Source organism: Bos javanicus, chromosome 4, assembly GCF_032452875.1.
Source record: "Bos javanicus breed banteng chromosome 4, ARS-OSU_banteng_1.0, whole genome shotgun sequence".
NCBI lineage: Eukaryota > Metazoa > Chordata > Mammalia > Artiodactyla > Bovidae > Bos > Bos javanicus.
In genome coordinates this window covers 113,301,984-113,325,211 of record NC_083871.1, presented here as the reverse complement: position 1 = coordinate 113,325,211, position 23,228 = coordinate 113,301,984, and the positions used below count along the sequence as shown (strand labels likewise).

The 23,228-nt window shown below is 58.1% G+C and overlaps 1 protein-coding gene across 9 annotated transcripts; it reads right to left on the bottom strand.

Annotated features, from left to right (window-relative positions):
• Positions 1-691: 691 nt before the first annotated feature.
• KRBA1 (KRAB-A domain containing 1) lies at positions 692-23,157 on the bottom strand. Of its 9 annotated transcripts, none has more exons than XM_061415051.1 (18): positions 22,926-23,157; positions 18,576-18,702; positions 17,741-17,860; positions 16,922-17,059; positions 16,173-16,325; positions 14,966-15,097; positions 14,626-14,811; positions 13,618-13,773; positions 12,798-13,022; positions 11,973-12,146; positions 11,363-11,536; positions 9,454-9,672; positions 8,886-9,068; positions 7,858-8,052; positions 7,642-7,773; positions 6,567-6,671; positions 5,893-6,138; positions 692-4,256 (listed from the first exon to the last, which is right to left on the bottom strand). In XM_061415051.1, the coding sequence occupies exons 1-18, from the start codon at positions 22,935-22,937 to the stop codon at positions 3,376-3,378; spliced, it is 3,558 nt and encodes a 1,185-aa protein (XP_061271035.1). In that variant the 5' UTR covers positions 22,938-23,157; the 3' UTR covers positions 692-3,375. The 9 variants fall into 9 exon arrangements, with proteins under 9 accessions (XP_061271035.1, XP_061271037.1, XP_061271041.1 ...); XM_061415053.1 differs by having other exon boundaries at positions 18,576-18,684; XM_061415057.1 differs by lacking the exon at positions 22,926-23,157 and adding an exon at positions 21,008-21,067.
• Between the last annotated feature and the right edge of the window lie 71 nt (positions 23,158-23,228).

Here is a 23,228-nt window from a genome sequence, read left to right as displayed (position 1 = left end):
GTATCTCCCCAAATTTCTCTTACCTTTACATCTCCTTAACCTTTGGGGGAATTTCCTTCATTGTCCTGTTTGTAAATGCTCAGCCTTACCTTTTTTTGTACTCACTTAGGCCTACCCATTTTTAAGTATTAATTTAGCTTAATCCTACAAGTTTTGATATATGGTACTTATAGTTCAGTTCAAAATATCTCTTATGAATTCCTCATTGACACACAGATTATTCAGAATAATTCTTTTCTAATATATAAGAATTTTAAATTTTTTGTTATTTGCTTCTAGCTTAAAGCTAAAGTATGGCCAGAAAACATACTCTGTATAATTTTAATACTTTTAAATTTGTTTAAATTTGGGCTTAGTATAATGTCAATTTTTGTAACTGTTTTACGTATGCTTGAAAAGAAGGAATATTCTGTAGTCCTGTGGTGCAATGTTCTAACTATTCATCCGTCGAGCCAATTTTGTTACCTGGTTTGCCCAAATCTTCCATATCCTTCCTGCTTTGTCCAATCAGTTTCTAAAAAAGAAAAACTATGCTAAAACTTCCCAAATATAATTGTAAATTTGAATGTTTCCCCTTTTAGTTCTTTAAATGTTGAGGCTCATCAAGGGGGGAAAAGAATGACTCAAAACCCACAACACTGCCAGTAGGAAAGAAGCCTCCTGCCCGAAACGAGTGAAACAAAAACACCAGCAAAAATAAGATGGTATATTCAAATCTCAGTATATCAACAATAATATTACACAGAAGTGGATTATGGGCTCCGACTAAAGAATAAAATTTGTCAAGTTGGATTAAAAGACAAAATCCAACAGGAGGCTGTTTACAGAAGCCACATCTAAAACATAAGGACACAAGAGGGTGGAGAGCAAGCCTGGTCCGCCCACCTGACGAGCTCCTTCCGGAGAGTGGTGATGTCGTGGGGTGTCTCAGGGGGCTAAGGCCCCCCATTCTACCGGACCCTTGGGGGGGGTCATCTGGAGGCTGGGGGGCCCTGCCTTGACCCGCCCAGGTGGGACCTTCCCGCTTTCCTGCCTCACAGTGGCCTCGGGCTGACAAGCGGTGGTCGGGACACAGGGGACCCTCATGTGTGCGAGCGCCCGGGGAGGGAAGGTTCTCTGCCCCCCACCTCCTGACCCCGGGAATTCCTGAGTTCACAACAGTCTGTGGTTTCTCCTACCAAACCGACCACATTTCCTCACCAAGTAGATGGAGACAGACACAGGACCAAACTCCTAAACTGCCGACAGGTTTCTCTACCAGATCAGTGGTTCTAGAAGGCTTTTCAATTCATGCCTTGGGAGGGGTGTTGTCCACGTAGCAGTGGATCTGGGGGCGAACACAGCTGCGGCTCGTGGAACCTCCCACCGTTCACTTCATGGCTGGCTTTCCACATTCTTAAAAAAGGACCTGAACTTCTCACAAGGGCCAGCTGGACTGGGAGCTCCCTGGCCTGGGCGGCATCAGGGCACGCACTGTCCTAACTCGGCCGGAGGAAGGCTGTGCATCCCCGAGCAAGCCCCTCGCCCTGTCTGAGCCCGTGTGCTCCTCCGCGCCTGCAGCACAGGGTGGTGCAAAGGCTGGTATTTGCAAAGCCCACAAAAACGAGCCCTAAAATGCCACACGGGCGTGTACGGCAGGCCACCCCCTGACTCCTGCTACGGCGGGTGAGCAAAGGGCCGGACAAGCCCTCCTCCTTCCAGCCCAAGCCCCTGGTCCACAGCGCTGACTCCATCAGACCCTTCCGATGGCTCTGAAACGGCCCAGCGTCACTCCCTACACAGCCTGGAGACAGCTGGATTCATCTTTCTAGGAAGAAGGCCTAGACCTCTTCTGTTCCTTATTCTTCATCAAGTTATGGCTAGCTGTGAAGGCTGCGTGTTTAAACAACCTACTTACATGATCTCATACACCTAGCTTCTGAGACGGTCATCAAGGGACTTGCTCCAGTCCTGGAAACGTTCTAACACTCAGTTTTGAGTCTGTTTACCCAGAACCTGCCTCTCCTGCCGCTGCCATCAGTGCCTGCTCCTTCCACAGGGACCATGAGCAGCACAGGCCAGGCCCTGCGTGTCCCCCAAAACCCAATTTTAGGGGTACACTGGGTAAACCAGCCAATGGGCCCCCCTTGAGCACTCACTGTGGCTACAGCCCCTCTGGGTCCCAAGCCAGCTCAGGCCTCAGTGCTGCGCCCGGTTCCCTGACAGCACAGCCAGGCAAGGCCTTCCCAGAGTGCATGGACCGTCCCGAGGATTCCTCAGATCAGGTAAGGGCTTGGTGGGGAAAGATCGGGAAAAAAGATGGGAAATGCAGTGATGACAAGCAGGTCACTCCTCATGCCCCAAGTTAGGGGTGGGGCCCAGGGCAGCCTGGTGACCCTGGTGACACTTCCTCCTCCCACCAGGACCAAGACGAGCTCGGTCCCTCATGTGTGTCGGGGGTTGGATTGTGCACTCCCGTCCCCAGATTCACACACTGGAACCCTAACAACCCCAGGACCACAAACGAGACCTGAATTAGAGATGAGGTCTTTACGGAAGCAATAGTGTTAGAGGGAGGGTGTGAGGATGGTGTCCTTAGACAAAAGGGACACTGAGGGGCATGAGCAAAGGGAGAGCGCCCTGGGAACGCAAGGACAGTCAGCGACCAGCCCCGCAGAGGGGCCTAGGGCAGACTTGGAAGGAACCAACTCTGCCGACACCTGCATCCTGGACCTCTGGCCTCTGAACCGGGAGGATGTAAATGTGTGTTGTTGGAGGCTCCTGGGCTGTGGACTGTCACTACGCGAAGCCAACACGTGCGCCACTGTCTCCTTTGGAGTCGGCAGGATTCTTCCCCTAACATCGGGCAGACTGCTGGATTCTCCGGAGGAGGCGGGAAGGCAGGAGCCAGCTTGTCCCCAGTACTGGTGACAACCACACAGCCACACTCTGCTGCGGCCCCTCTGAGTGCCTTTCTTCCCCTTGGCAACCACCTCCAGTAACTCAGAATGCACACAGGTACACCCAGCCTCGGCCAGGGGGCGGTGGAGATCTGCCTCAAAGGGAAGCTAAGCCCCTGTGGACCAGGAAGACGGGCAGCACGCTCCCCAGCGCTGAGGTCAGGATGGCAGGTGCCGAGACGAAGTGGTCTCGCGGCCCCTCTGCAGTGGCCCAGGGCACCCCGGGCACATGTGGCGTGCCCGCACATGGCACACACACACATGTGGACGCACACCACCCTCCTGCCCGCCTTGGCGGTTCCAGTGAGAAGGGCCAGAGGGGGAAGCAACATTTAAATGAACCTGAGTCAAGAAGCCAGAGGCATGGTTGGGGAACGCAACCCCCTCAAACGGCGGCCTCCCTGAGCAATGGTCACCCTGGAGTCAGGGGGCCCCTTCACGGCCTCAATGTGGGGAAGGTTCTGCTGGAGGGGGGCGAGGTGGCCGGAGGTGGGGCACCCTCCGTGGGGCTGAGTCCATGAGGGTGGCGGCTGGGGGGTCCCCATGCTGGGTCCCTGAGCTCCTCACCCCACTGTTCACCCTCGAGGGCTCTCTGGAGCCCCACCAACACGCCACCTGGATCCTTGGGCCACCTTGGGATCCTGGGGGGGGCAGCCACCACACCCCTCGGTTCTGCCTCTGCAGTGCCCACTGGAGCAGCCACCTGGGGGGGCGGGGCAGCCGGCAGTGAAAGGGGAGGGGGGCTCTGGCGGGCCTCGGGGTGCCCGAGGGGGTGACGTACAGTCTGCACAGCAGGGCCACTGCAGGCCGAGGAGTGAGGCTGCCAGGGAGGGCTGGAGCCGGTCCCGGGGGGCTCTGCTGAGGGGGTGTCTGGAGGCACCCGACGGAGCCTCCCACTGGATAGGCCCGATGACAGGTCCCCGGCCCTGCAGCCTTCGGCCAGGCCCCCCCGCAGGATCTTCGGTCTCGGCCTGGGGGGGCCCTTGTGCCTCCAGTAGGGCAGGTGTCTGTGGGCAGGGCCGCTGGACAAGCGAGGGCCCCGGGGGAGTCCCTTGGGCCCCGCGCCCCGAGGGCGCCTCCCGAGTCGATCCACCTGGGTCCTCACAGCGGCCACCTCCTGAGCCAGGCCAGCCAGGGCCCCGGCTAGATGGTCCAGCTTCTCCGAGAGGGCGGCGCCCAGGCTGTGGAGCTCCTGTTGCAGGGAAGCCCCACAGGGGCACGGCCGCCGCGGGGAGGTACCGGGTAAGGCCCCAGGGACGGCGGCTGCAGGCGCTGGCTGGGGCACACCCCCAGGAAGGGGCTCGCTGTCGGTCCCGGCTGAAACCAGAGCGGGATGCGGTGAGTGTGTTCAACTGCCCGGACCTTCCCTCCCCCGAGGCCCTCCAGCTGGTGTGTCTGTCACCCTGCCCACTAAGGGAAGGAAGGGTCCTGGTGTCTCAGGCTGGGCAGCATGGAAGGCTGCCCACCTAATTCACGGGCAAGATAGATCACAGGCTGGGTCTCCAAAGAAACCAAGCTGGCTTAGGACAGTGGCCTCCCCACCTCCTAGGAAAAGGACTGGTGGGTTCCTATGCTACCTCTGGGCCCAACCGCTGCCTCAGAGCAGCTAATTCTGCCTCTGGAGGGTCAGCGGGCAGGGCCGTGTGCAGTGTCTAGAGAGGGCCCAGGTGTTTCTAGCCGAGAGACAAAGGGGGCCGCATCAGCACCTAGCACTATTTGCTCTTCAGTCCCTAAGTCGTGTCCAACTCTCTGCGACCCCATGGACGGCAGCACACCAGGCTTCCCTGCCTTCACCATCTCCTGAGTAGCTCAAACTCATGTCCACTGAGTCAGTGATGCCGTCCAACCATCTCATCCTCTGTCGTCCCCTTCTCCTGATTTCAATCTTTCTCAGCATCAAGGTCGTAGTCATAAGCAAACCACAGGGGTCCCCACCCCCTCCTGACCTTTACCCTCCCTAATCAAATTACAGACATAGGACTTAAGTTACTTTAAAAAAAAAAAAAAAAGTCACCTACTCCTTCACCCAAACTTCTCCCGGACCTGGTCTTCACCCGAGGCCAGCCTCATAAGGAAGCCCCGTTACCACCTGGAGCTGCAGGACAGACCTGGTTTCAGCCATGTCTGAGTCCCCAGACTGGCTCTGGCCTGAATCTCCCAGGACCCCCAGGGCTTCAAACAGCAAAAGTGGAGACTGGAGCCCAAGGACTCAAACGCTGCCCAGCCACGTTCTTCAGGAAAGATCTCGGCTAAGGGTCAGCAACGGTGCTGCTGTCCCAGGTATCTTTCTACCCAAGATGGGGCAGTGAGTCCATGGGCCTTGGGCCAGCTCAGCACTCCTAACAAACAGCTGCACTTCCAGCCAGGCCAGGCCCATGACACGCTGGAGCCCCCACTGTAGGCTTCAAGCGTGAGGATCTGGGTGCATGGCCCAGAGTGGACCGGGCACCGAGCCCCGCCTGCCCACCTCTGCTGTGGTCTGGAAGACCTTCCCAGGGTTCGGGGTACAGATGCCTCTCTGGGGACCTCCCCGCCTGGTCACTCACTACTGACCCTCATTATCCCTACCTGTTCTCTAAAGTCCCCTCAAACCCCAACCTTTGATCCTGGATGCATCTATTCAGTGTTTCTTTTGCCTCTAAGAAGTGTCTGCGTCCTTTCATAAAATAGCCAGCTATTCCTATAGGAAAACCCTGAAATGAAATAAGCCAGCTGAAGGGGACTCGACGTGAGGCTCTTCCTACTTAGGACCCAAAGGAACCTGGAAGGCTGTTCAGAGAAAGCCTACCCCAGGCTGTGGCCCGGGGGGTTCTCACCAGCCCACCCTGCCAAAAGGAACTGAGCAGCGGGGAAGGAGGGAGGGGTGACCATGCAGACGCTGAGCCCCAGCCGCCCCCCACCCCGTGCCTGTGGGGCTCCCGATACTTGGGGGGCCGGGGAAGCCCCAGCTCACCTGTCACACCTGGTCTTCCGTCCCCAGGCCCCAGGCCCCTGGACTCTTCACCGGCCGTCGGCTTCCAGGACTGGGGACCATGGGCTGAACCAGGAGGCTGGCAGGGCCCAGGCCCCGGCCTTCTTCCCAGCTGAGCGGCAGGGCAGGGATGCACAGCGGACCGCACAGGAAGAGCACAGAGCATTTCTGGTGTGGCCACGCACGGCTCCGCCACGGCCACACTGACGGGGGACACTTGGACATGGCCTAAAGCAAAATGAAACTTTCAAGCACTGATGAAATGACACGCGAGAGGGTTACACTGGGCTTACCAGGAAGCCCATCTCTGGTTGAATGGCTGGCTAGGGCCCGCGGGCTGAGTGAGGGTGGACATTGTTTCCAGAATCTTCTGCGGCTCTAGCATGAGGCCTCTGGCTCTCCCAGGAGGCTGGAGAGAGCAGATGGAGAGGGCCATGCCCACAGGTCCAGCCCCCGGTGAGGCTCCTCCAGGGACGTGCTAGGGGCCCTGTGGATCCATGCCCGGCCCACTCTGCTGTCTCCTGTCAGGCCCACGGGCAGGAAGGAACATGGGGACCAGCCAGGGCCTGTTCAGAGGTCAAGGACTGGGTGGAGTCACTGGCCTGAGTACAGCAGGGGGGCCCCCTTCCCAGACCTGGCAACCCACCCACCCCTACATCCTCCGGCGCTGCCCAGGGGGCCAGGCGGTCCCAGGGTCTCCAAGCACACCTCTCTCCAGGGCGAATGGGACCTGCCTCCCACCTTCTCTTCTGCTTTTCCTGCTGGGAATGATCACTGGGTCAGGACTGGACTGAGAAGCAAGGAGGCGTTGATACATATATATATATATGTATGCTAAGTCACTTCAGTTGTGTCCAACTCTGTGTGACCCCACAGACGGCAGCCCACGAGGCTCCCCCGTCCCTGGGATTCTCCAGGCAAAAACACTGGAGTGGGTTGCCAGTTCCTTCTCCAATGAATGAAAGTGAAAAGTGAAAGGGAAGTCGCTCAGTCGTGTCTGACTCTTAGCGACCCCATGGACTGTGGCCCACCAGGCTCCTCCATCCATGGGATTTTCCAGGCAAGAGTGCTGGAGTGGGGTGCCAGTGCCTTCTCTGATATATGTGTGTATATATATATACATACATATATGCATGCATGCATGCTAAATCGCTTCAGTCGTGTCTGACTCTTTGCGACCCTGTGGACTGTAGCCCGCCAGGCTCCTCTGTTCATGGGATTCTCCATGCAAGAATACTGGAGTGGGTTGCCATTTCCTTCTCCTATTATATATATCAAGTTTACTGGGCTTCCCTGGTGGCTCAGACAGTAAAGAATCCGCCTGCAATGCACAACACTCGAGTTCAATCCCTGGGTCGGGAAGATCCCCTGGCAGAGGGCATGGCAACCCACTCCAGTACTCTTGCCTGGAGAATCCCATGGACAGAGGAGCCTGGTGGGCTACAGTCCATGAGGTTGCAAGGAGTCAGACACGACTGAGCAATGGACACTTCGACTTTCCAAGTTGATTACCAGGTCTTTAAACACACTCGTTTGACACCCCTGGGGCCCCAGGGGCCTCAACATCTCCACCTTCTTTTCTTGGACTCGGCTCATCCTACAGGGAACTCAAGTGTGACAAAGGCAGAGAGCCTTCTGGCAAGAGTCAGGCCAAGTGATGAGTGGGACTGTCTTTGCACCCATGGCCCTCCTGGGGGACACGCTCCCCTCCTCCAGAGACCCCGGGCTCACCTGCACTGAAATCGCAGCGGTGCCCGGGCTCGCGTCTCCTCGAGCCTTCCCCAGGGCTGCAGCCAGCACGGGGGCCGCCACATTGTGGGGACAGGGTGCCAAGGCCCTTGCTGCTGGGAAGATGGTCCCTCTCTGGCAAAAACAGAGCCGGGGTCAGGGTGGCGCTCACACGCCGAGGCCGGGCTCCTGGTCCCCCTCTCCCCCCAACAAGCTCACCCTGCAGGGGGTGCTGCCAGAGCTCGGGTTCCGGCCTCGGGTCTTCTCCTTCTGAGCTGCTGATGCTCGAGCTGGAGCTGGAGCGTGGGCTGGGGCCCAGGCCGGCCAGGCAGGCAAAGCGCAAGGGCCCCCCAGGCAAGATCCCCTTCAGAGAGTTCTCCAGGCAGTGAAGCGGGGAAGGCTTGGTGGCTGGCCCTAGGCAAATGGCAACCAAAGAGCCCTCTGTCCATGAGCCCAAGGACAGGCCGGAGGGCCTCGGCCTCCATGGGCAGGCACGCAGAGCTGGTCCCCCTCCAGCTCAGCCCCAAACAAGCCCTGGGGGAGCCTGAACAGCATCCCATGGCCACGGGAAGTGGAAGGAAGCAAAGTCAGATGCTGGTCTGGCCCCCAGCCACTCTGGAAGGCCGCAGCAGAAACTTCCAGAAGCTCGGGTTCCGAGTGACCCTGGAGGCCACTAACAGTCTGGTTCCAGCCAGGCTCTGGGTCTCATAAGCCAGGCGGCCCGTTCTACTTGTGTTCACTCAGGACCAGCAGCCTACAGAGAGGCTCAGTCAAGTCCACGGGAGGCCCCCGGGAACAGCGCTTGCCTGGAGGGAGTATGACAAATACCTGCACTTTCTCAATTAGGTCAGGCCTGACCCGCCCACTTCAGCAAATCTAGGCAAGGATTCCGCTGTAAGTTCAACTGAACTGCAGCAGCAAAAGGAGGAGACCCCCACCCCCCAACCCCGACCTCCATCCCCAGGCAACTAGAATTAAGGAAATAACCGGTCCTTCGCCCAGAGAAACCCAGCCTCTGGATGAGAGCAGTGCTTTCCCCACTTGCTTGCAGCACACCTCGGAGCGCTCCAGCCAGCAGGCTTCCGGAGACGCACGCACACACCCTCCAGCCAGCAGTCCAGGAATGGCTGAGACAGTGAAGGAGTGGAGGAATAGGAGGGGAAAGGGAAAGTCTATTCTCTCATCAAAGATTTTACACGGAGGGGAGGAGACATGCGAGCGAGTCCCTAGGCAAGAATCCCGCTCACCGTCTCGAAGCCACCTCCACTGTCCTGGCCTGGCCGCCCCGAGGTCTCTGGGGCCTCGTGGGGAGCAGGTGGGCAGGGCACCAGAGGCAAGGGCCTGCGGGCTGGCCAGTCGGAGGCTCCTGGCGGGCACGTCGCCCCCACGCTGTCCCAGGTGGGCTGGTTCACAGGCCTCGCCCCTCAGTCCTGTTTCAATGAGAAGCCAAGAGGCCCATCAGCTGGGAGCCTTGAGTTAGCACGCAGGCCAGGGAGGCGCTGTTCAGAAGACAAACTCTGGTCCAGGACGTTGGATGACGCTACCGAAGTAGGACACACCCTGGCCCTGCAGATGTTCCCAGGGCCACCCTCATCCTCCAGGATCTCGTTATTTCTGGACCCAGCTACCCAGCCTCCCGGGAGCCCCCACAGCTCAGCGCCATGCCAGAGACCAAGGCCAGCATACAGACACCCTGTTGTCAAGGCCCCAGCTCAGGCCTAGACTCGGAGCAGCACTGGGGGGCTGGGTGTCGAGGCCCACCGCACCCCTCCACCCAGGAGAACAGCGCTATTGGCCTTGCGGCCTCCCACGAACCTCTGGCCAGGCTGCTTCCAGAAGGTTGACTCATCTCAGGCCGGGACGTGGGCCTGCCCACATTACCTTCCATGCCTGCTGCCCAGTTCCTGGGCTCCGCTCGCCGTGGCCCTCCATCTCCAGCTGAGGAGCAGAGCCAGGCAGGCTGCAGCCGGGGCTCAGGTATCTCTCTGAGACAGTTCTCCAGGCCCTGGAGCGGGGAGCTTCCCACTGGGCTTCCTGTGAAAACCCAACACTCACGGTCCTGGCCAGCCAGAGCTCCGTCCTGTGAACCCCAGGAGCCTTGCCCGTGTCCCGGGTCCACTGCAGCTGGGGCCCTGGACCTGTCACACCAGCTCAGGGCACCCAGAGGGAGACCTGGCCCCAGACCCGTGTCAGCCCTGCCTCTGGGTGGCCCTGGGAGAGGCCCCCTCATCTTGACCACCTACACAGAGAAGCCAGTCAGCAGGCCACCGGGCCAGTGACGGGGGAGATGGGCCCTGAGGCTGGAATGTTGTCAGTTATTCACTATTCACATGACTAGTCAAAGAGGGAAAAGGGTACAGATGCAACAGGTGAAGAAGGAGAACATGAATGCATTTCAACTCGAGGATAAAAACACACTGCAGAAATCCTATTTCTAGTGACAGCGCTGGAGAAGCTATAGCCACTACATGAACTGAAATTCTGGATAAAGGAAAAGCCCTCCCCTTCCACATCTCAGCCAAGCTCTTTCCAGAAAAGCATCTTTGCTGATGCGGGTGTCAGGCAGAGAAGGGGAGAAAAGAGAAGCTGCCAGAGGTCCAGGCATCGTGGGGCTAGGACCTCAGTGTCTCGAGAGGAGTCCTGCATGTGGCTTCCCCACGGATGCTGCGGGGTTCTGGGGCAGCACAAGGAGAGCTAGGGGGCAGGGCTGGATGCATCCACAAGGCGGCATGAAGTCGCCTGCTGTTTGGGTGACTCAGAAAACAGGTCTGCCGATAGAGAACACTCGAGAAGGAACCACAGACACTGAGCAGCTGCAGGAGAGAGGGAAGGGGGCCCGCGCAGCGCCGAGGACCCTAAGGCCAAAGGGAAGCGGGAAGACAGGGATCTCGGTGGAGAAACCTCGAGAGGGATGCTCGCCCACGCAGCATCCCTGAAAGTGCAGGAACCGGCAGCAGGGGTGGCTGGAGAGCAGGGGAGGGAGGCAGACGCCACCGACCCTCTGCAACCTAACCGCAGCTTTTCAACAAGACGAAACGAGCACAGTACCTACTAAAAATTAAAAAGCAAAGTCAGCTGCCTGTTGGGAGCTAAAAGCTCCCCTACCCGAGGGGCTGAGCTGTGGTGGGCGCAGGAACGCGGGCCCCAAGCCCATCCGATGGCCCCGGAGGGCTCAGCACAGTGCCCCGGGGGGTACTTCAGGCCTTTCCACTGACAGAGTGAGGCCAGGACACAAGGTGAGCCCCGGGGAACCGGGTGTCCATGAACAAGGCAGATGGGGAGCCCTGGGATTATTCAAGTGGAGCAAAGGGTTGAGGTCCTGCAAGGTCCCCTCACGGAGGGACCCGGGGGAGCACGCACCACACACACCCTTCCAAGATGGTTTTACAGTTTTCCCTAAGTTGGAGAGTCAGTCAGATGTTACAGACACTGACTTCTTCAAGGCTGGGATAAAGAAGTATTTGATGCTTCTAGTAAGAATGCTTCTAGTAAGAAGCATCAAATGCCTTCTAGAGATCTTAGATGTTGTCCTGCCTCTTCTGAGCCAAGTCACTAAAACAGACCCCCACCCCCCAAAACAAGTCCTGCGTCTGCTCTCTGCGGCCTCTCCAGGCGCGGAAGCCTGGCTTGGACGCTGGTCGGGTCGGACACGTGGCGGTGGGCAAGGACGCTCCCCGCCGCCCTTCCCCAGGACCCACTCCCAGCCTCAAGCTGGCCATCTCACCTTTTCCGGGCCGATGCCCCTGGCTGCGCTCAGGGCTCTGGAAATCTAGGTCCCCGTCAGAGCTGCTAGATGACGAGAAGCTGCTGGGGGTGCCTTGGGAGCCCAGGGGCAGGGCCGGGCTGTCTCTCATGCAGCCCTGCAGGCCCAGAGCCGGGAGAGGCCCTATGACCACCTCTGTGGGGAAATGGCACAGCTGGCATCGAGGGGAAACCACGGGCCAAGAGATCCCCTGGGTGCTGGGCTGCGGACAGGCACCCCACCCCGCCCCAACACCTCTCCCGTGCGATCTCCCCTAAGGTTAGGGTGCTCATGGCCCTGATTAAAATCCAGTAGCTTGTTAACCCACATAAACCCAACTGCTGGCCTCAGGGGCCTAGAGGGTCAGTGAAGCTCTCAGAGGTGGCAGGGGGCAGAGTTTAACTGGCTTCCACCCAACGCAGGGGTTGTTGGGGGGCAGGCATGAGAAGGGGCTGGGAGACAGGGGCATGTGTGCCCCCCGCTTTAGCCTGGGATGAGGAGGGGGGACCTAATGGCATCCTCAGCATTCCCCCCACCGACCCCCTTCCGTGCACAAGGACAAACGCCACCCTGAGCCCATGGTGCGGGCTACCTTTGCTGTGTGGTCCGAGGCGCGGCAGCTCGGGCCTCTGAGACCCGGGGTCTCCTGGCTGGGGGCTCCGGGACCAAGAGCTGGCCGGTGGCTGGGGAGGCAACGACCCACTCAGGGGAATGCCCCTCAGACAGGCCTCCAGGGCTTCCAGGGGTGAGCTCGAGGCGCTGCCGGCTGGGACGGGGAGATGGCCCGTCATCATCTCTGGCCCATCTCCCCCCCCAGCCCAGCCCCGGCTGACTGCCCGGCCTGCCTGCCTTCCTCAGGGGTGGTGAGTCCCACACCAGGTGTGGGGCCTGCCAGGCAGGACGCCCTTCCCTCAGGGCCGGCTCCCATCAGCTCTCTGCTCCCCAGTCTGGAGGAGTGATGCCAGCCAGCTGTACCCAGGCCCAGGGGTGGGTGGAGAGAGAGCCACACGCAGTGGGCAGCTTCCTGACACTTGGGGATTCTCTGCAAAACCAAGGCCCTTCTAATGGAAGGCTCCCTGGGCAAGGGCCTGGCTTAAGGAGGATGGAGATTAAGGGATGGGACGAACCACTTGGAACCCTGGAGAAGGAAATGGCAAACCACTCCAGTATTCTTGCCTGGAAAATCCCATGGACAGAGGAGCCTGGCGGGCTACAGTCCATGGAGTCACAAGAGTCGGACACAACTTAGCGACTACACCACCACCACCACCACCACCTCTTGGGAAGGATGCCCAGGTGGACGCCTCTGTCCACGCATGAGACACCCAGGTGCCCCTTCCCTGTGGGCTGGCAGAACCTTGTTGGGGGCCTGAGAACCCCACCCGGGAGGACTTGAGCAGATGAGCCCAGGCCTCACCTTGAGCTGCAGGGCCCCAGCTGGGCACCTGGACCTGGGTGGGGGCAATGTCTTTGACATTCCTGGGGCTGCTGGCGGCAGAGGGGCCGTGGGGCTGCTTGCTGAGCTGACAGGATGTGGGCTCCAGGGGTCCCTGGGGCCAGCTGTCCTCCACCTTCACTGCAGAGAGCATGCTGCCGGCTCCAGGCCCAGGCCCTGGAGGAGGAGTCTGGAGGGGTCGGAGTCCTGTGGGAAGTCACTCATGAAGTCTCTATAGGGTCAGGATGGGGTTTCCACAGCCCCCAGCTCCCACAGCCATCTCAGCTCCAAGACAGTCACTGCCCAACCATCAGCAGATGGACCAAATCCCACCTCCACGTCTAGAGGTTTCTACCGAGGGGTGATGCCAAACCAGCCCACCCCAGGAGCACTGAGTCAGGGTCCTGCTTCCGAGGCCAGCAGCCAAACGACTCTCAAGAGTTCTGGAACACCAACAACCCATGGTGAACCCAAACGATCACAAGAACCCCCGCATCAGAACGAGCCCCGGAATGTGCACTGCCCAGAGCTCTGCCTTCTGCTTTTTGTCTCTCCCTCCCAGCGATTCCCTCCTTCCTTTTGGAACCCTCAGCTCCTACTATAAGAGCCAATCTGGAACATTTTCACATTGATGCACCTCCCACATGCCCAGCTCCTTCTATAGCGTGAGCCCCAACGTTTGGCCACGCCAGCCAACACACTGACATGCGGGCCCGAGTGTCTGGTGGTGGAAGGTCTGCTTAGAGCAGAGAAAGGAAACAAGTGATGCCCAGGGGCTCCCTGCCCAGCCAGCGGCCTTTACCTCCAGAATTCCTTTTCCAGGCCCCTGGGTCCTCCTGCAGCCGTGGGTCACTGGCTCCTAAGGGGCTGGGATGCCTGTCCCGAGCCTCGGGGATCTCCTTCAGACAGTTCAGGAGGCTCTGGAGGGGACAATCTCCCGAGGCTGCCTCTGTCTTCACTACAGGAAAAAAGGAACACGCGTCCCCCTAACCCAGTGACCTCAGTCTTGGTGACAACAACCGAAAGAGGGATCAATTTCTCAAGGCCAGAAACCCAGGGATGTGGGTCTTCTTGCAACTCACTCAGCCTTGCGCGGGGCCACTGTCTTCTTAGCGCTTGGTTTAAAAATGCCTGGCTACACCTCCCAGAGCTGGCTGGGTAAAAGGAAGATGAGGTTCTGCTCTGAGAACAAATGAAGGAAGTGGGTGGCCTGGCTCACTACTTGGAAATGGTTCTCTTGGCCTTGAGCAGGATTTAATTTGAGGACGCCCAAGCGTTTTACAAACACTTATGCACACATCATTAGTGTGCCTAAGCCTCAGGACAGTCCTCTAAGGTGAGAACAATTACCCTTTTTACAGATGGGAAACCGAGGCTCGAAGCCTCAAGGAGCTTTTCTCATTCTGCCCGGCTACCAAGCTTCAGAGTTCAGGGCTGGGGCTCCAGTCCCCACCATATCACCCCCATCCCCAAAGCCCATCCCAGGGATCCCGCATAGTGTCAACAAGAAGTACCCCTCAGCCTCTTATTCTCAGATGTCCCACCTTAGGATGAGTCAAGAACCCATAAGAATCCAGGGCAAAATCTATTTCTGGTTTTCTTCCACAAGCTGATTATGCTGACCACGCTGTTCCCTTAACACAGCCATCTGGCTCCAGAAATGTGACACTAGAGATACTGGAGCAGCCAAGCTGGCAAGGATCCTTAGGGAAGACATCATATTTTACAGAGAAGTATTTACAGAGAGCAACTGGAGCTCTCCACAGGCTCAGAAACCTTGGCCCAAGGAGACAGGTCCGCAGGGACTCACCGGCCCAGGGCAGGCCCCCAGGCCCCAGCTCTGCCCTGGTCAGCTGGGAGGCACCCAGGCTGGGGGCAGGTGGCGGTGGCGAGCTCCGTGGTCCCTCGGGGCCCTGGGGCCCAGGCTCGAGGATCTCCTTCAGGCAGTTGATGAGGCCTTGCAAGGGGCTGTGCCCAGGAGAGATGCTCACAGCTCCTGCAAGGCCAGCCGCGGTCAGGTTTCCCACCCATGACCACAGGGATGCCATCTGCCAGGTAGGACCATCAGGAGGCCCCAGGTGAGGGCCACATGATGCCTCCCCACCTGCCCCCCATCCTCAGCCCCACCCTCAGGAAAGCCGGCCCCTCACCTGCCCCCGGGGTCCCTCTCTCCGGATTCCTGCGGCTCTTGCTACTGCCCTGACTGCAGGTGGCGGGGCTGGGCTCCTGGCCAGGGGCTCCTGGGCTCCCCTCCTCCACAGGCCTTGGCTTGTCGGCAGTTTCTGTTGCAGCAGAGACAGGCAGGCCTTTCCAGCCCAGGCTCCAGACCCTGAGAAATTGCCCCTCCCCAACACACACACAGAGGATGGGCCTCCCCAGCTTTTAACTGCTCCCCGAGGGACAGCTGAGTCCTGGGAACTCGGTGGCTCAGCCAGCTACGACGGGCTTGTTCCCAGAGTCCATCCTAAGGTGCAGGGTCCTTCCGCATTTCCTTCCGGTGTGAATGTAAGCACAAGACTGCTCGCCCCGGGGACCCTCCCGTGAGGGTCTCTGATTGCCTCCTCAAGTCTCTGATTGCCTCCTCAAGTCTCTGATTGCCTCCTCAAGTCAGGCTCCAGCCTTGCACTCAACATTTCTCAAAGCTGGACATGTGGGACTCCAGAGCAAAGGTGCCAGCTGATGCCTGAAACTACGAGCTAAGTGGGGCATGCTTTTCTTTTTTTTGGTGGCCACTGGCATGTGGAATCTTAGTTCCCTGACCAGGGATTGAACCCACGCCCTCTCCATTGGAAGAACGGAGTCTTAACCACTGGACCACCAGGGTTAAGCCCCTGCTGCTGCTGCTGCTAAGTCACTTCAGTCGTGTCCGACTCTGTGTGACCCCATAGACGCCAACCCACCAGGCTCCCCCGTCCCTGGGATTCTCCAGGCAAGAACACTGGAGTGGGTCGCCATTTCCTTCTCCAATGCATGAAAGCACTGGCTATTTTATGCCATATTAATTTAAAACAGTTTAGATAAAAATAGACATTTAGACAAATGTAAAATCTGCAAGCATTTTAAAAATAAACTGAGACCCAGAGAAATTCCAAAGGCCAGCCTTGTCTTGCCCCGCTGTTAGGGCTGCCCTGATGAGAGGTCTGAGAGTCAGGTCCGCAGACACGCTGCACACAGCACTCCACGAGTGAGGCTGAGCATCCTGAATCCTCTCTGGTCCCCAGACAGAGGCCAGCACCAGGCCTGCTCCGCACCTCCCCCAACTCCGCCCCACTGAGGAGCTGGACCCAGGTATAAAGGAAACCAAGTCCTGGAAAAAAATCAAGAGGGTGTGGGCCCCCTGCACTGAGTCCTACTCACTGATGGAAAGGGGGCTCCCCGGCCCCCCGGCTCCAGGGGTGCTGCTGGACGAGCTGCCGCTGGGCGTGGCGGCCAGGCCAAGCAGGCCCACGGGTGTATCTGGAAGGCAGCGGAGCAGGTCTCGAAGAGGGCACATGTCCTCCGTCACAGCTGCTGAGGGGGGTGTGGGGTACTGGAATTAAGCCTGGCAGGAGGTACAATGCCCCGACACTGCCCCATGCTGGCCCTTCCTTGCCATGTTCCACTAACAACGACCAGGATGTCAGTAACCTCTGCCTTGCCATCCCTGGGCTCCGAGATGTAGATTCAGTCTGTGGCCTTGTTCTGATAAGATCGTCCCCAGCTGACCATCAGCTGAGGGGACGCAAAGAAACCCTGCAGGCTGGGGCTGGGGGGAGAAACTTCTGGGGAGGCGGGAGAGCCTTGCAAGCTTGGGGGAGGAAGAAGTCTGGTAAGACGGGGAGAGCACAGGCTGTGGGGGACTCGGCCGCTGGGCACTCATCTACACAACAGGGACGGCCTCATCCGCCACTGTAGGGCAGGACGCGACGGGGCCCCCAAGGGCGTGGATGAAGCCGGGTCGAAACCACTAGAGAAAGTCAGAGGCCACAGTCTCTCCCCCGTCCATGTCCTCTCAGGGGAACGGCCTGCCACCCAGGCATTCACATTAATGGGTAATTCCACCCAGGGGCCAGGCCGGCAGCTTGAACTCATCTGTGGGACGCAGCGGGGCCCGCCGTCAGACTCACCCTGGGAGCTCACAGCCACCCCATCCAGGCTGGCTCCCCCACTACTCTCGGGGCTGCCTTCCCCGAACAGGAACTCGGGGATCTCCTGCACGAGCTGCACCAGGGCGCTGAGGTGCAGGCTGTGCTGGGGGGCTCCTCCTGCCAAGAGACCACAGTGAACTCTCGCCCCCTCCCCCAACATCAGTCGGCACGTGCTGCGTCTCACGTAATCCTCCCACCACGGGAGGGGCTGCAAAGGAGACACTGATGTCCGCAAACAAAGAGAACCTGGGTTCAAGGCAGGTGCCCTACACGTGGGCACAGCAGGACCAAGACGCTGGGGGCTGAGGGTAACAGAGCTCCTCTCTGCTCTGTCCCTTGGTCCCTGTTGGGCCATGGAGGGGACACCAAGGGAGGACTGCCTCCCCATCTCCGGCCACCATCCGGACTCCTGCCTCTCCTGCCAACCCCTGGACCACATCCACCTCCCCCGCGAGCTCTCTGGACCTTCAAGGGCTGCAACTGGCTCTGCTCGGGTGGCCGGGGAGGGGGCCTGAGGGGCAAAGACTCTCCCAGGGTGAGCCCAGGCTGCTTCTGAGCGCTTCACACAATGAGCAACAGTATACCAGGTTCCTGGTCCAGAGGGGTCGGGGTGAAAGGTCAGGGAGGGGTGGGTGTGGCGAGGTGGGGAGTGCTGAAGTTACAGTATCCTGTACGGAATGAATCCAGGGGCCGAGGACCACGTGGTGGGAGGGACATGAGTGAGTCCACCCGGGGCCCAGGCGACCCAGGGGGTCCAGGACCCACCCCGAGGGGCTCTCATCTGCACAGATTACTCACCCAGGGGGCCTCCTCCCTGGGGTGGCTCCTGCCGGTCTCCAGCACGGCTCCGGGCCCTCACAGCTCCTCCAGGCTCTGAGGGAGATAGGAAGGCCGAGAGGGGGAGCGGTTCCGCCGTCCCTGGGAAAGAAAAGAGGGACCGTCCCCGGGAGTGGAAGCCGGCCTCCACCCTTCTACATCATCACACCAGAGGCCCAGGCACCCAGACATCCAGGCACCTATGTACATGTGTGTACATGCATTACATGTCTATCCATGTGACTTTCCAAATCCCATGTACATGTGTATACACGTCTATCTGTGTGACCACCCAAACTCCATGTACATGTGTGTACATGTGACCACCCAAACCCTGTGTACATGTGTACACACATGTCTGTGTGATCACCCAAACCCCATGTATATGCATGTACATGTCTATCCATGTGACCACCCAAACTCCATGTACACGTGTGTACGTGACCACCCAATCCCTGTGTGCATGTGTACACGAGTGTGTTCGTATGACCATCCCAAACCTGTGTACATGTGTGTACATATGTGTGTCTGTGTGACCACCCAAACCCCAGGGACCATCAGAACTTCCAAGACCAGTGCCATTGTGCCAGCTGTTTGGCACCCCCACCAAATCACACCCAGACCCTTGGTACTGTCCACAGTAACAATGGCATGAAAGACCCGAGAGGTGCCCCCAGCTCAGCGCCGGCTCTCCGACGCCACCTTGCTGTGTGAACGAAGACTAAGGCCCCACAAGACACCCGAGCTCCCAGGCAACCCTGGACCCTCGAGTTGCTGCGCCAGCACCCTCCCACCCGACAACGGCCCTGCTCCTCACCCAGGGAGGCCAGGGTGTCGTAGTTCTCCCGCATCACGTCCAGGTAGAGCGCCCTCTGGCCCTCCCCAAGCAGCCGCCACTCGTCCTCGGAGAACCGCACGGCCAGGTCCTGGAAGGCGATCGACACCTGTGGGCACAACCTCAGGGCAGTTGGCTTGTTCCCTCCCAGCAAGGCCGCCCAGGAGTGGTCCTCGGCGTGCTGACCCAGCCCGCATCCCCTGGTGGACACGGCGTGGGCACCTGACACGTGGAAACAGGCAAAGGGGCAACGGGACAAGAGATGTGTTCCCAAAAAGGCATGCTGATGTCTTCACCCCGGTAGCCGAGAATGTGGCCTTATTCAAAACTAGGGTCGCTGTAGATGAAATTAGTTAAGCTAAGGTCATAATGGACTAAGGTAGGTCTTTAATTCAATACCTGGAGAAGGAAATGGCAACCCACTCCAATACTCTTGCCTGGACAATTCCTTTGGATGGAGGAGCCTGGTAGGCTACAGTCCATAGGGTCGCAAAGAGTGGGACATGATTGAGCAACTTCACTTTCATTTTCTTTCACTTTAATCCAGTATGACTGGTGTCTTTCTAAGAAGAGGAGCACAGACAGACCCACAGGGAGGAAAAATCCACGTGACCAGGGAGGCAGGAGTGATGGGGCCACAAGTCAAGGAATCCCCAGGGCCACCAGATGCTGGAAGAGGAAGGCAGGAGCCTGTCCTAGAGTCTTCAGAGAGGGCATGGGCTCGCCAACATTTTGATTTTGGACTTCTCCCCTCTTGCACTGTGAGAGATTAAATTTGTTGTTTAAGCCCCCACCCCCGCTTTGTGAAAGTACTTTCATGGCAATCCAGGGAAGCTAATACAGAGAGTCTCGTGGCCTGCAGCTCAGGCCCAAGAAAACATCGACTCCAGGATGGGAACTCCAGCCAGCCCTGAATTCACCATGCTATAACAGGTTTTTTAAGATGGTGATGGAGGAGACAGGATGGCTCTTGAGTACAAATAAATGATAAATAAATACAAATAAATGTGTGTGTGTGTGTTAGTCGCTCAGTCATGTCCACCTCTTTATGACTCCATGGACTGAAGCCCACCAGGCTCCTCTGGGCGTGGAATTCTCCAGGCAAGAATATTGAAGTGGGTTGTCATTTTCTTCTCCAGGGGATCTTCCCAATCACTGAATATTCACTGGAAGGACTGAAGCTGAAGTTGAAGCTCCAACACTTTGGCCACCCAATGTCAAGAGTCACTCATTAGAAAAGACCCCAATGCAGAGAAAGATTGAGGGCAGGAGAAGAAGGGGGCAACGGAATGAGATGGTTGGATGGCATCACCGACTCACTGGACACGACTTTGAGCAAATTCCAGGAGATAGTGAAGGACAGGGCAGCCTAGTGTGCTGCAGTCCATGGGGTCGCAGAGTTGGACACGACTTAGCAACTGAACAACAGCTCCTGCATTGCAGGCAGATTCTTTACCATCTGAGCCACCAGGGAAGCCACTGCTAAATGGCTGAGTTTAATAGCACGGCCCTGGCTGTAGCAGCAGGCGGGGAACCCAGCAGAGCTGAGTGGTGATTCTGTTGACCAGCTAATTCATGCCAACAGATAGCTTCTCTACTTAGCAAACCAGGTAAAAAATACTCTGTGTCCTTATCTTCTCCCATCAGAGTTTACTACCTAACCACTGAAAACACAAAAGAGCTTTTAGGTTCAAATAAGGTTCACAGTTCCCTTTATTGAGGACTGAATTTCTCACCTGATCTTAGATCGACTAAATCACAATGGTGTTCAGTGCTTTCAGAACCCAGAAGCTGACATCTTCAAGCTTCCCAGATGATTCTGACACATTCTAAGTTTAGAATCAGAGTGCTGGGGAAGAGCTGCTGTCCAGTTACTGGCTCAAGACTTGGGTAGACCTGCCTGGGCTGCCAGAAATGAAAACTACTCTGGTAAACGGGACCCTCTCCTCCCCGCAGGGGAGAGCTGTCCACTATAGCATGTCTGTGAACTAGAACTCACCGACAACTGCAGAATACCTTTAAGGGGTAGTGAACATTTAGTGCCAACTTCTAGGCTCACACGGTGAAGAAGCTGTCTGCAATGCAGGAGCCGCAGGGAGATGTGGGTTCAATCCCTGAGTCGGGAAGATCCCCCAGGGAAGGGAATGGCCACCCACTCCAGTATTCTTGCCTGGAGAATCCCATGGACAGAGGAGCCTGGCAGGCTACAGTCTACAGGGTTGCAAAGGGTTGGATATCACTGAGTGACTAACTCATTCTTTTTTTTTTTTTTCCATTTACAATAGGGGGCTCTTCAATTTCTACTTGAATACCCATAGCAACTATGGGGGCTCACCACAGTCCTATGGCTGGCCTAATCTGGCATTAAGAAGTTCTGGGACACAAACAAGCAGAGTGTGGAGGTTTGAGCTTACCCCAGGAGCCAGGTGGCTGGAATTCCAATCCCTGCTTTGCTTCCATTTAGCTCTGGGCCCAGTAAACTCATCTATAAAAGGAGGATCATAAGAACCTCTCTCATAGGGATGTTGTGAAGAGTAAATGAATTACTGTGAGAAAAGTGCTCAGAACAAATGTTGGGATGTGTTTAAGTGCTATGATTCCTGCTCCTGCAGCCAAATCTGTCTGCCTCACATCCACTGGCAGGTCACAGTCGGCCACCTCACACACCACTCCTGACCCCAAATGCCTCTTTGTCTCCTGGCTAAATATACCAGCTCTTTTAGACATCCGGAAGAGATGGTTTCCAGGCCACTCGCCACCTCAGCCAGAAGATAAACTCTTGTCCAACAAAGTTGGGAACAGGAACTGACTGTGGCCAGGGTAAGTGGGTCCATCAGTAGCAGCCCCCACCCAGAAAAAACAGAGGAGTGTGTGTGTGTGTGTGTGTGTGTGCACGTGCACAAAAAAGGTAGGGAGCAAGCACAATGTGCAAACCCTCAGGCCACAGACTTGGCCTGCGGGTCCTTCCCAGGGCAAACCCACTTTCCTGGCGTGTTTCAGGCTCAGCCCTGAGCCCTGCTGCCCCCACCTGTGGGCTGTGCTCCCACAGCCCCTGGGCATTTGGGAGTCACGTTAGGCAGGAAGACAGGAGGCGCACCCTGTTCCTCTCCATCTGACTGTGACCTACTAGCCCCCAAGACCACAGCCAGGCCCTTTTCCATGAAGACACACAGCATAAGGACACACCCCAGGACACTGGATCTGAACGATCAGGGATCCAACCCCTCGCTGTATAGAGAAGGAAACTGCGGTCGGAGGAGGCCTGAACATGGGGCCCATGGGCACATCTGAGCAGAGATGGGGGTGATGGTGGAGGGTGTCCGGCTTCCTAACTGTACGGCCAGATCTGAAAAGGAGACTGCCCCTGCTCCCACAGCAGCCAATCTGCCTGTTGTTGTTGTTCAGTCACTCAGTCGTGTCCAACTCTTTGCAACCCATGGACTGCAGCACGCCAGGCTTATCTGTCCTTTGCCATTTCCCGGAGTTTGTTCACACTCACGTCTATTGAGTTGATGATGCCATCCAACCATTTCATCCTCTGTAGCCCTGGCTTCTCGCTTTTTCCCAGGAGCTTGTGGGGCATTAACGCCATCAAGGTCTTAGCAAAGTGATGCTCTGCCTGGCCACAGACTGCCCCAGCCCCTCATCACCACCCGCTCCTGGGCCCTCAAACCATGGAGTCGGCAGTTGCCTGAGGTTGGCCCAAGCTAATGAGCCACAATTACAGAGCTGGCTCCAGGCTCCCCCAAAAGGACGTCCAGCAACTCCCCACTGGTATCCTCAGGTTTCCTAGCACCTTCACCGCCCTGCACACAACTTGCACGCGACACACTGGTCCCAGGCTATGACAGATGGGGCTCCCCCTGTAGCTCTCTCACCTAATGGCTAAAAACCTGGGGCCCTGTTCATGCCCTCCCCCAGCCGGGACCCCAGGATCCTACCAAGAAGGAAAGTGCCCAGATTTACTCTTTCTCCTTGGGCCTCCATGCCCATCGCTCCCAGGATAATTTTTAAAAGCCACGCCAAGACAGTGTGAGGCTTAACCCAAAGGAGTTTCCAAAGATGGAGCTCCGGCTCCAAGTCCCTTACACGGAGGGGACGGGGAGAAGGGAAGAGGAGGGGTCCCAGATCCTGGACTTCCCTGCACCAAATCCTGCGCACCCCAACCCCCCACGCACCTCGCCCGGCCAAAGTTAGCGGGTCCCAGGCTCGCCCCCCGCCCTCGAGGCCCGCACAGCGTCGCACAGGGCAGGCCCGGCCAAGGCGATCGTCTGTCCTCCCCGGCTGCCGGCGGGGTCCCGGCTCGCGCGGCGCTGTCCTGGCTTGCCTTACCTGGCCCGCCATCCCGGACTCAGTCTCTGCTCCCGACTTCCGGCACGGCGGGGGGAGCACTCGCTCCGTCAGCGATCTAGGTCGGCGCAGGAGGAAATCGGGCCCCGGGGAGCGGGCCGCAGGGGAGGGGGCAGGGGTAGGTGGGCGTCCGAAGCAGCCCAGAGCACCGCATCCCAGGAGAGTGGGACCAGCCCCCGCGGCCCTCCGGGCGCAGGCGCGAACTACATTTCCCAGAAGGCGCCGCCTAGCCGGCCAGGAAGGCGGGGGGCGAGGGGAGGGCGGGGCGAGCCTGGCGGCGCCCCC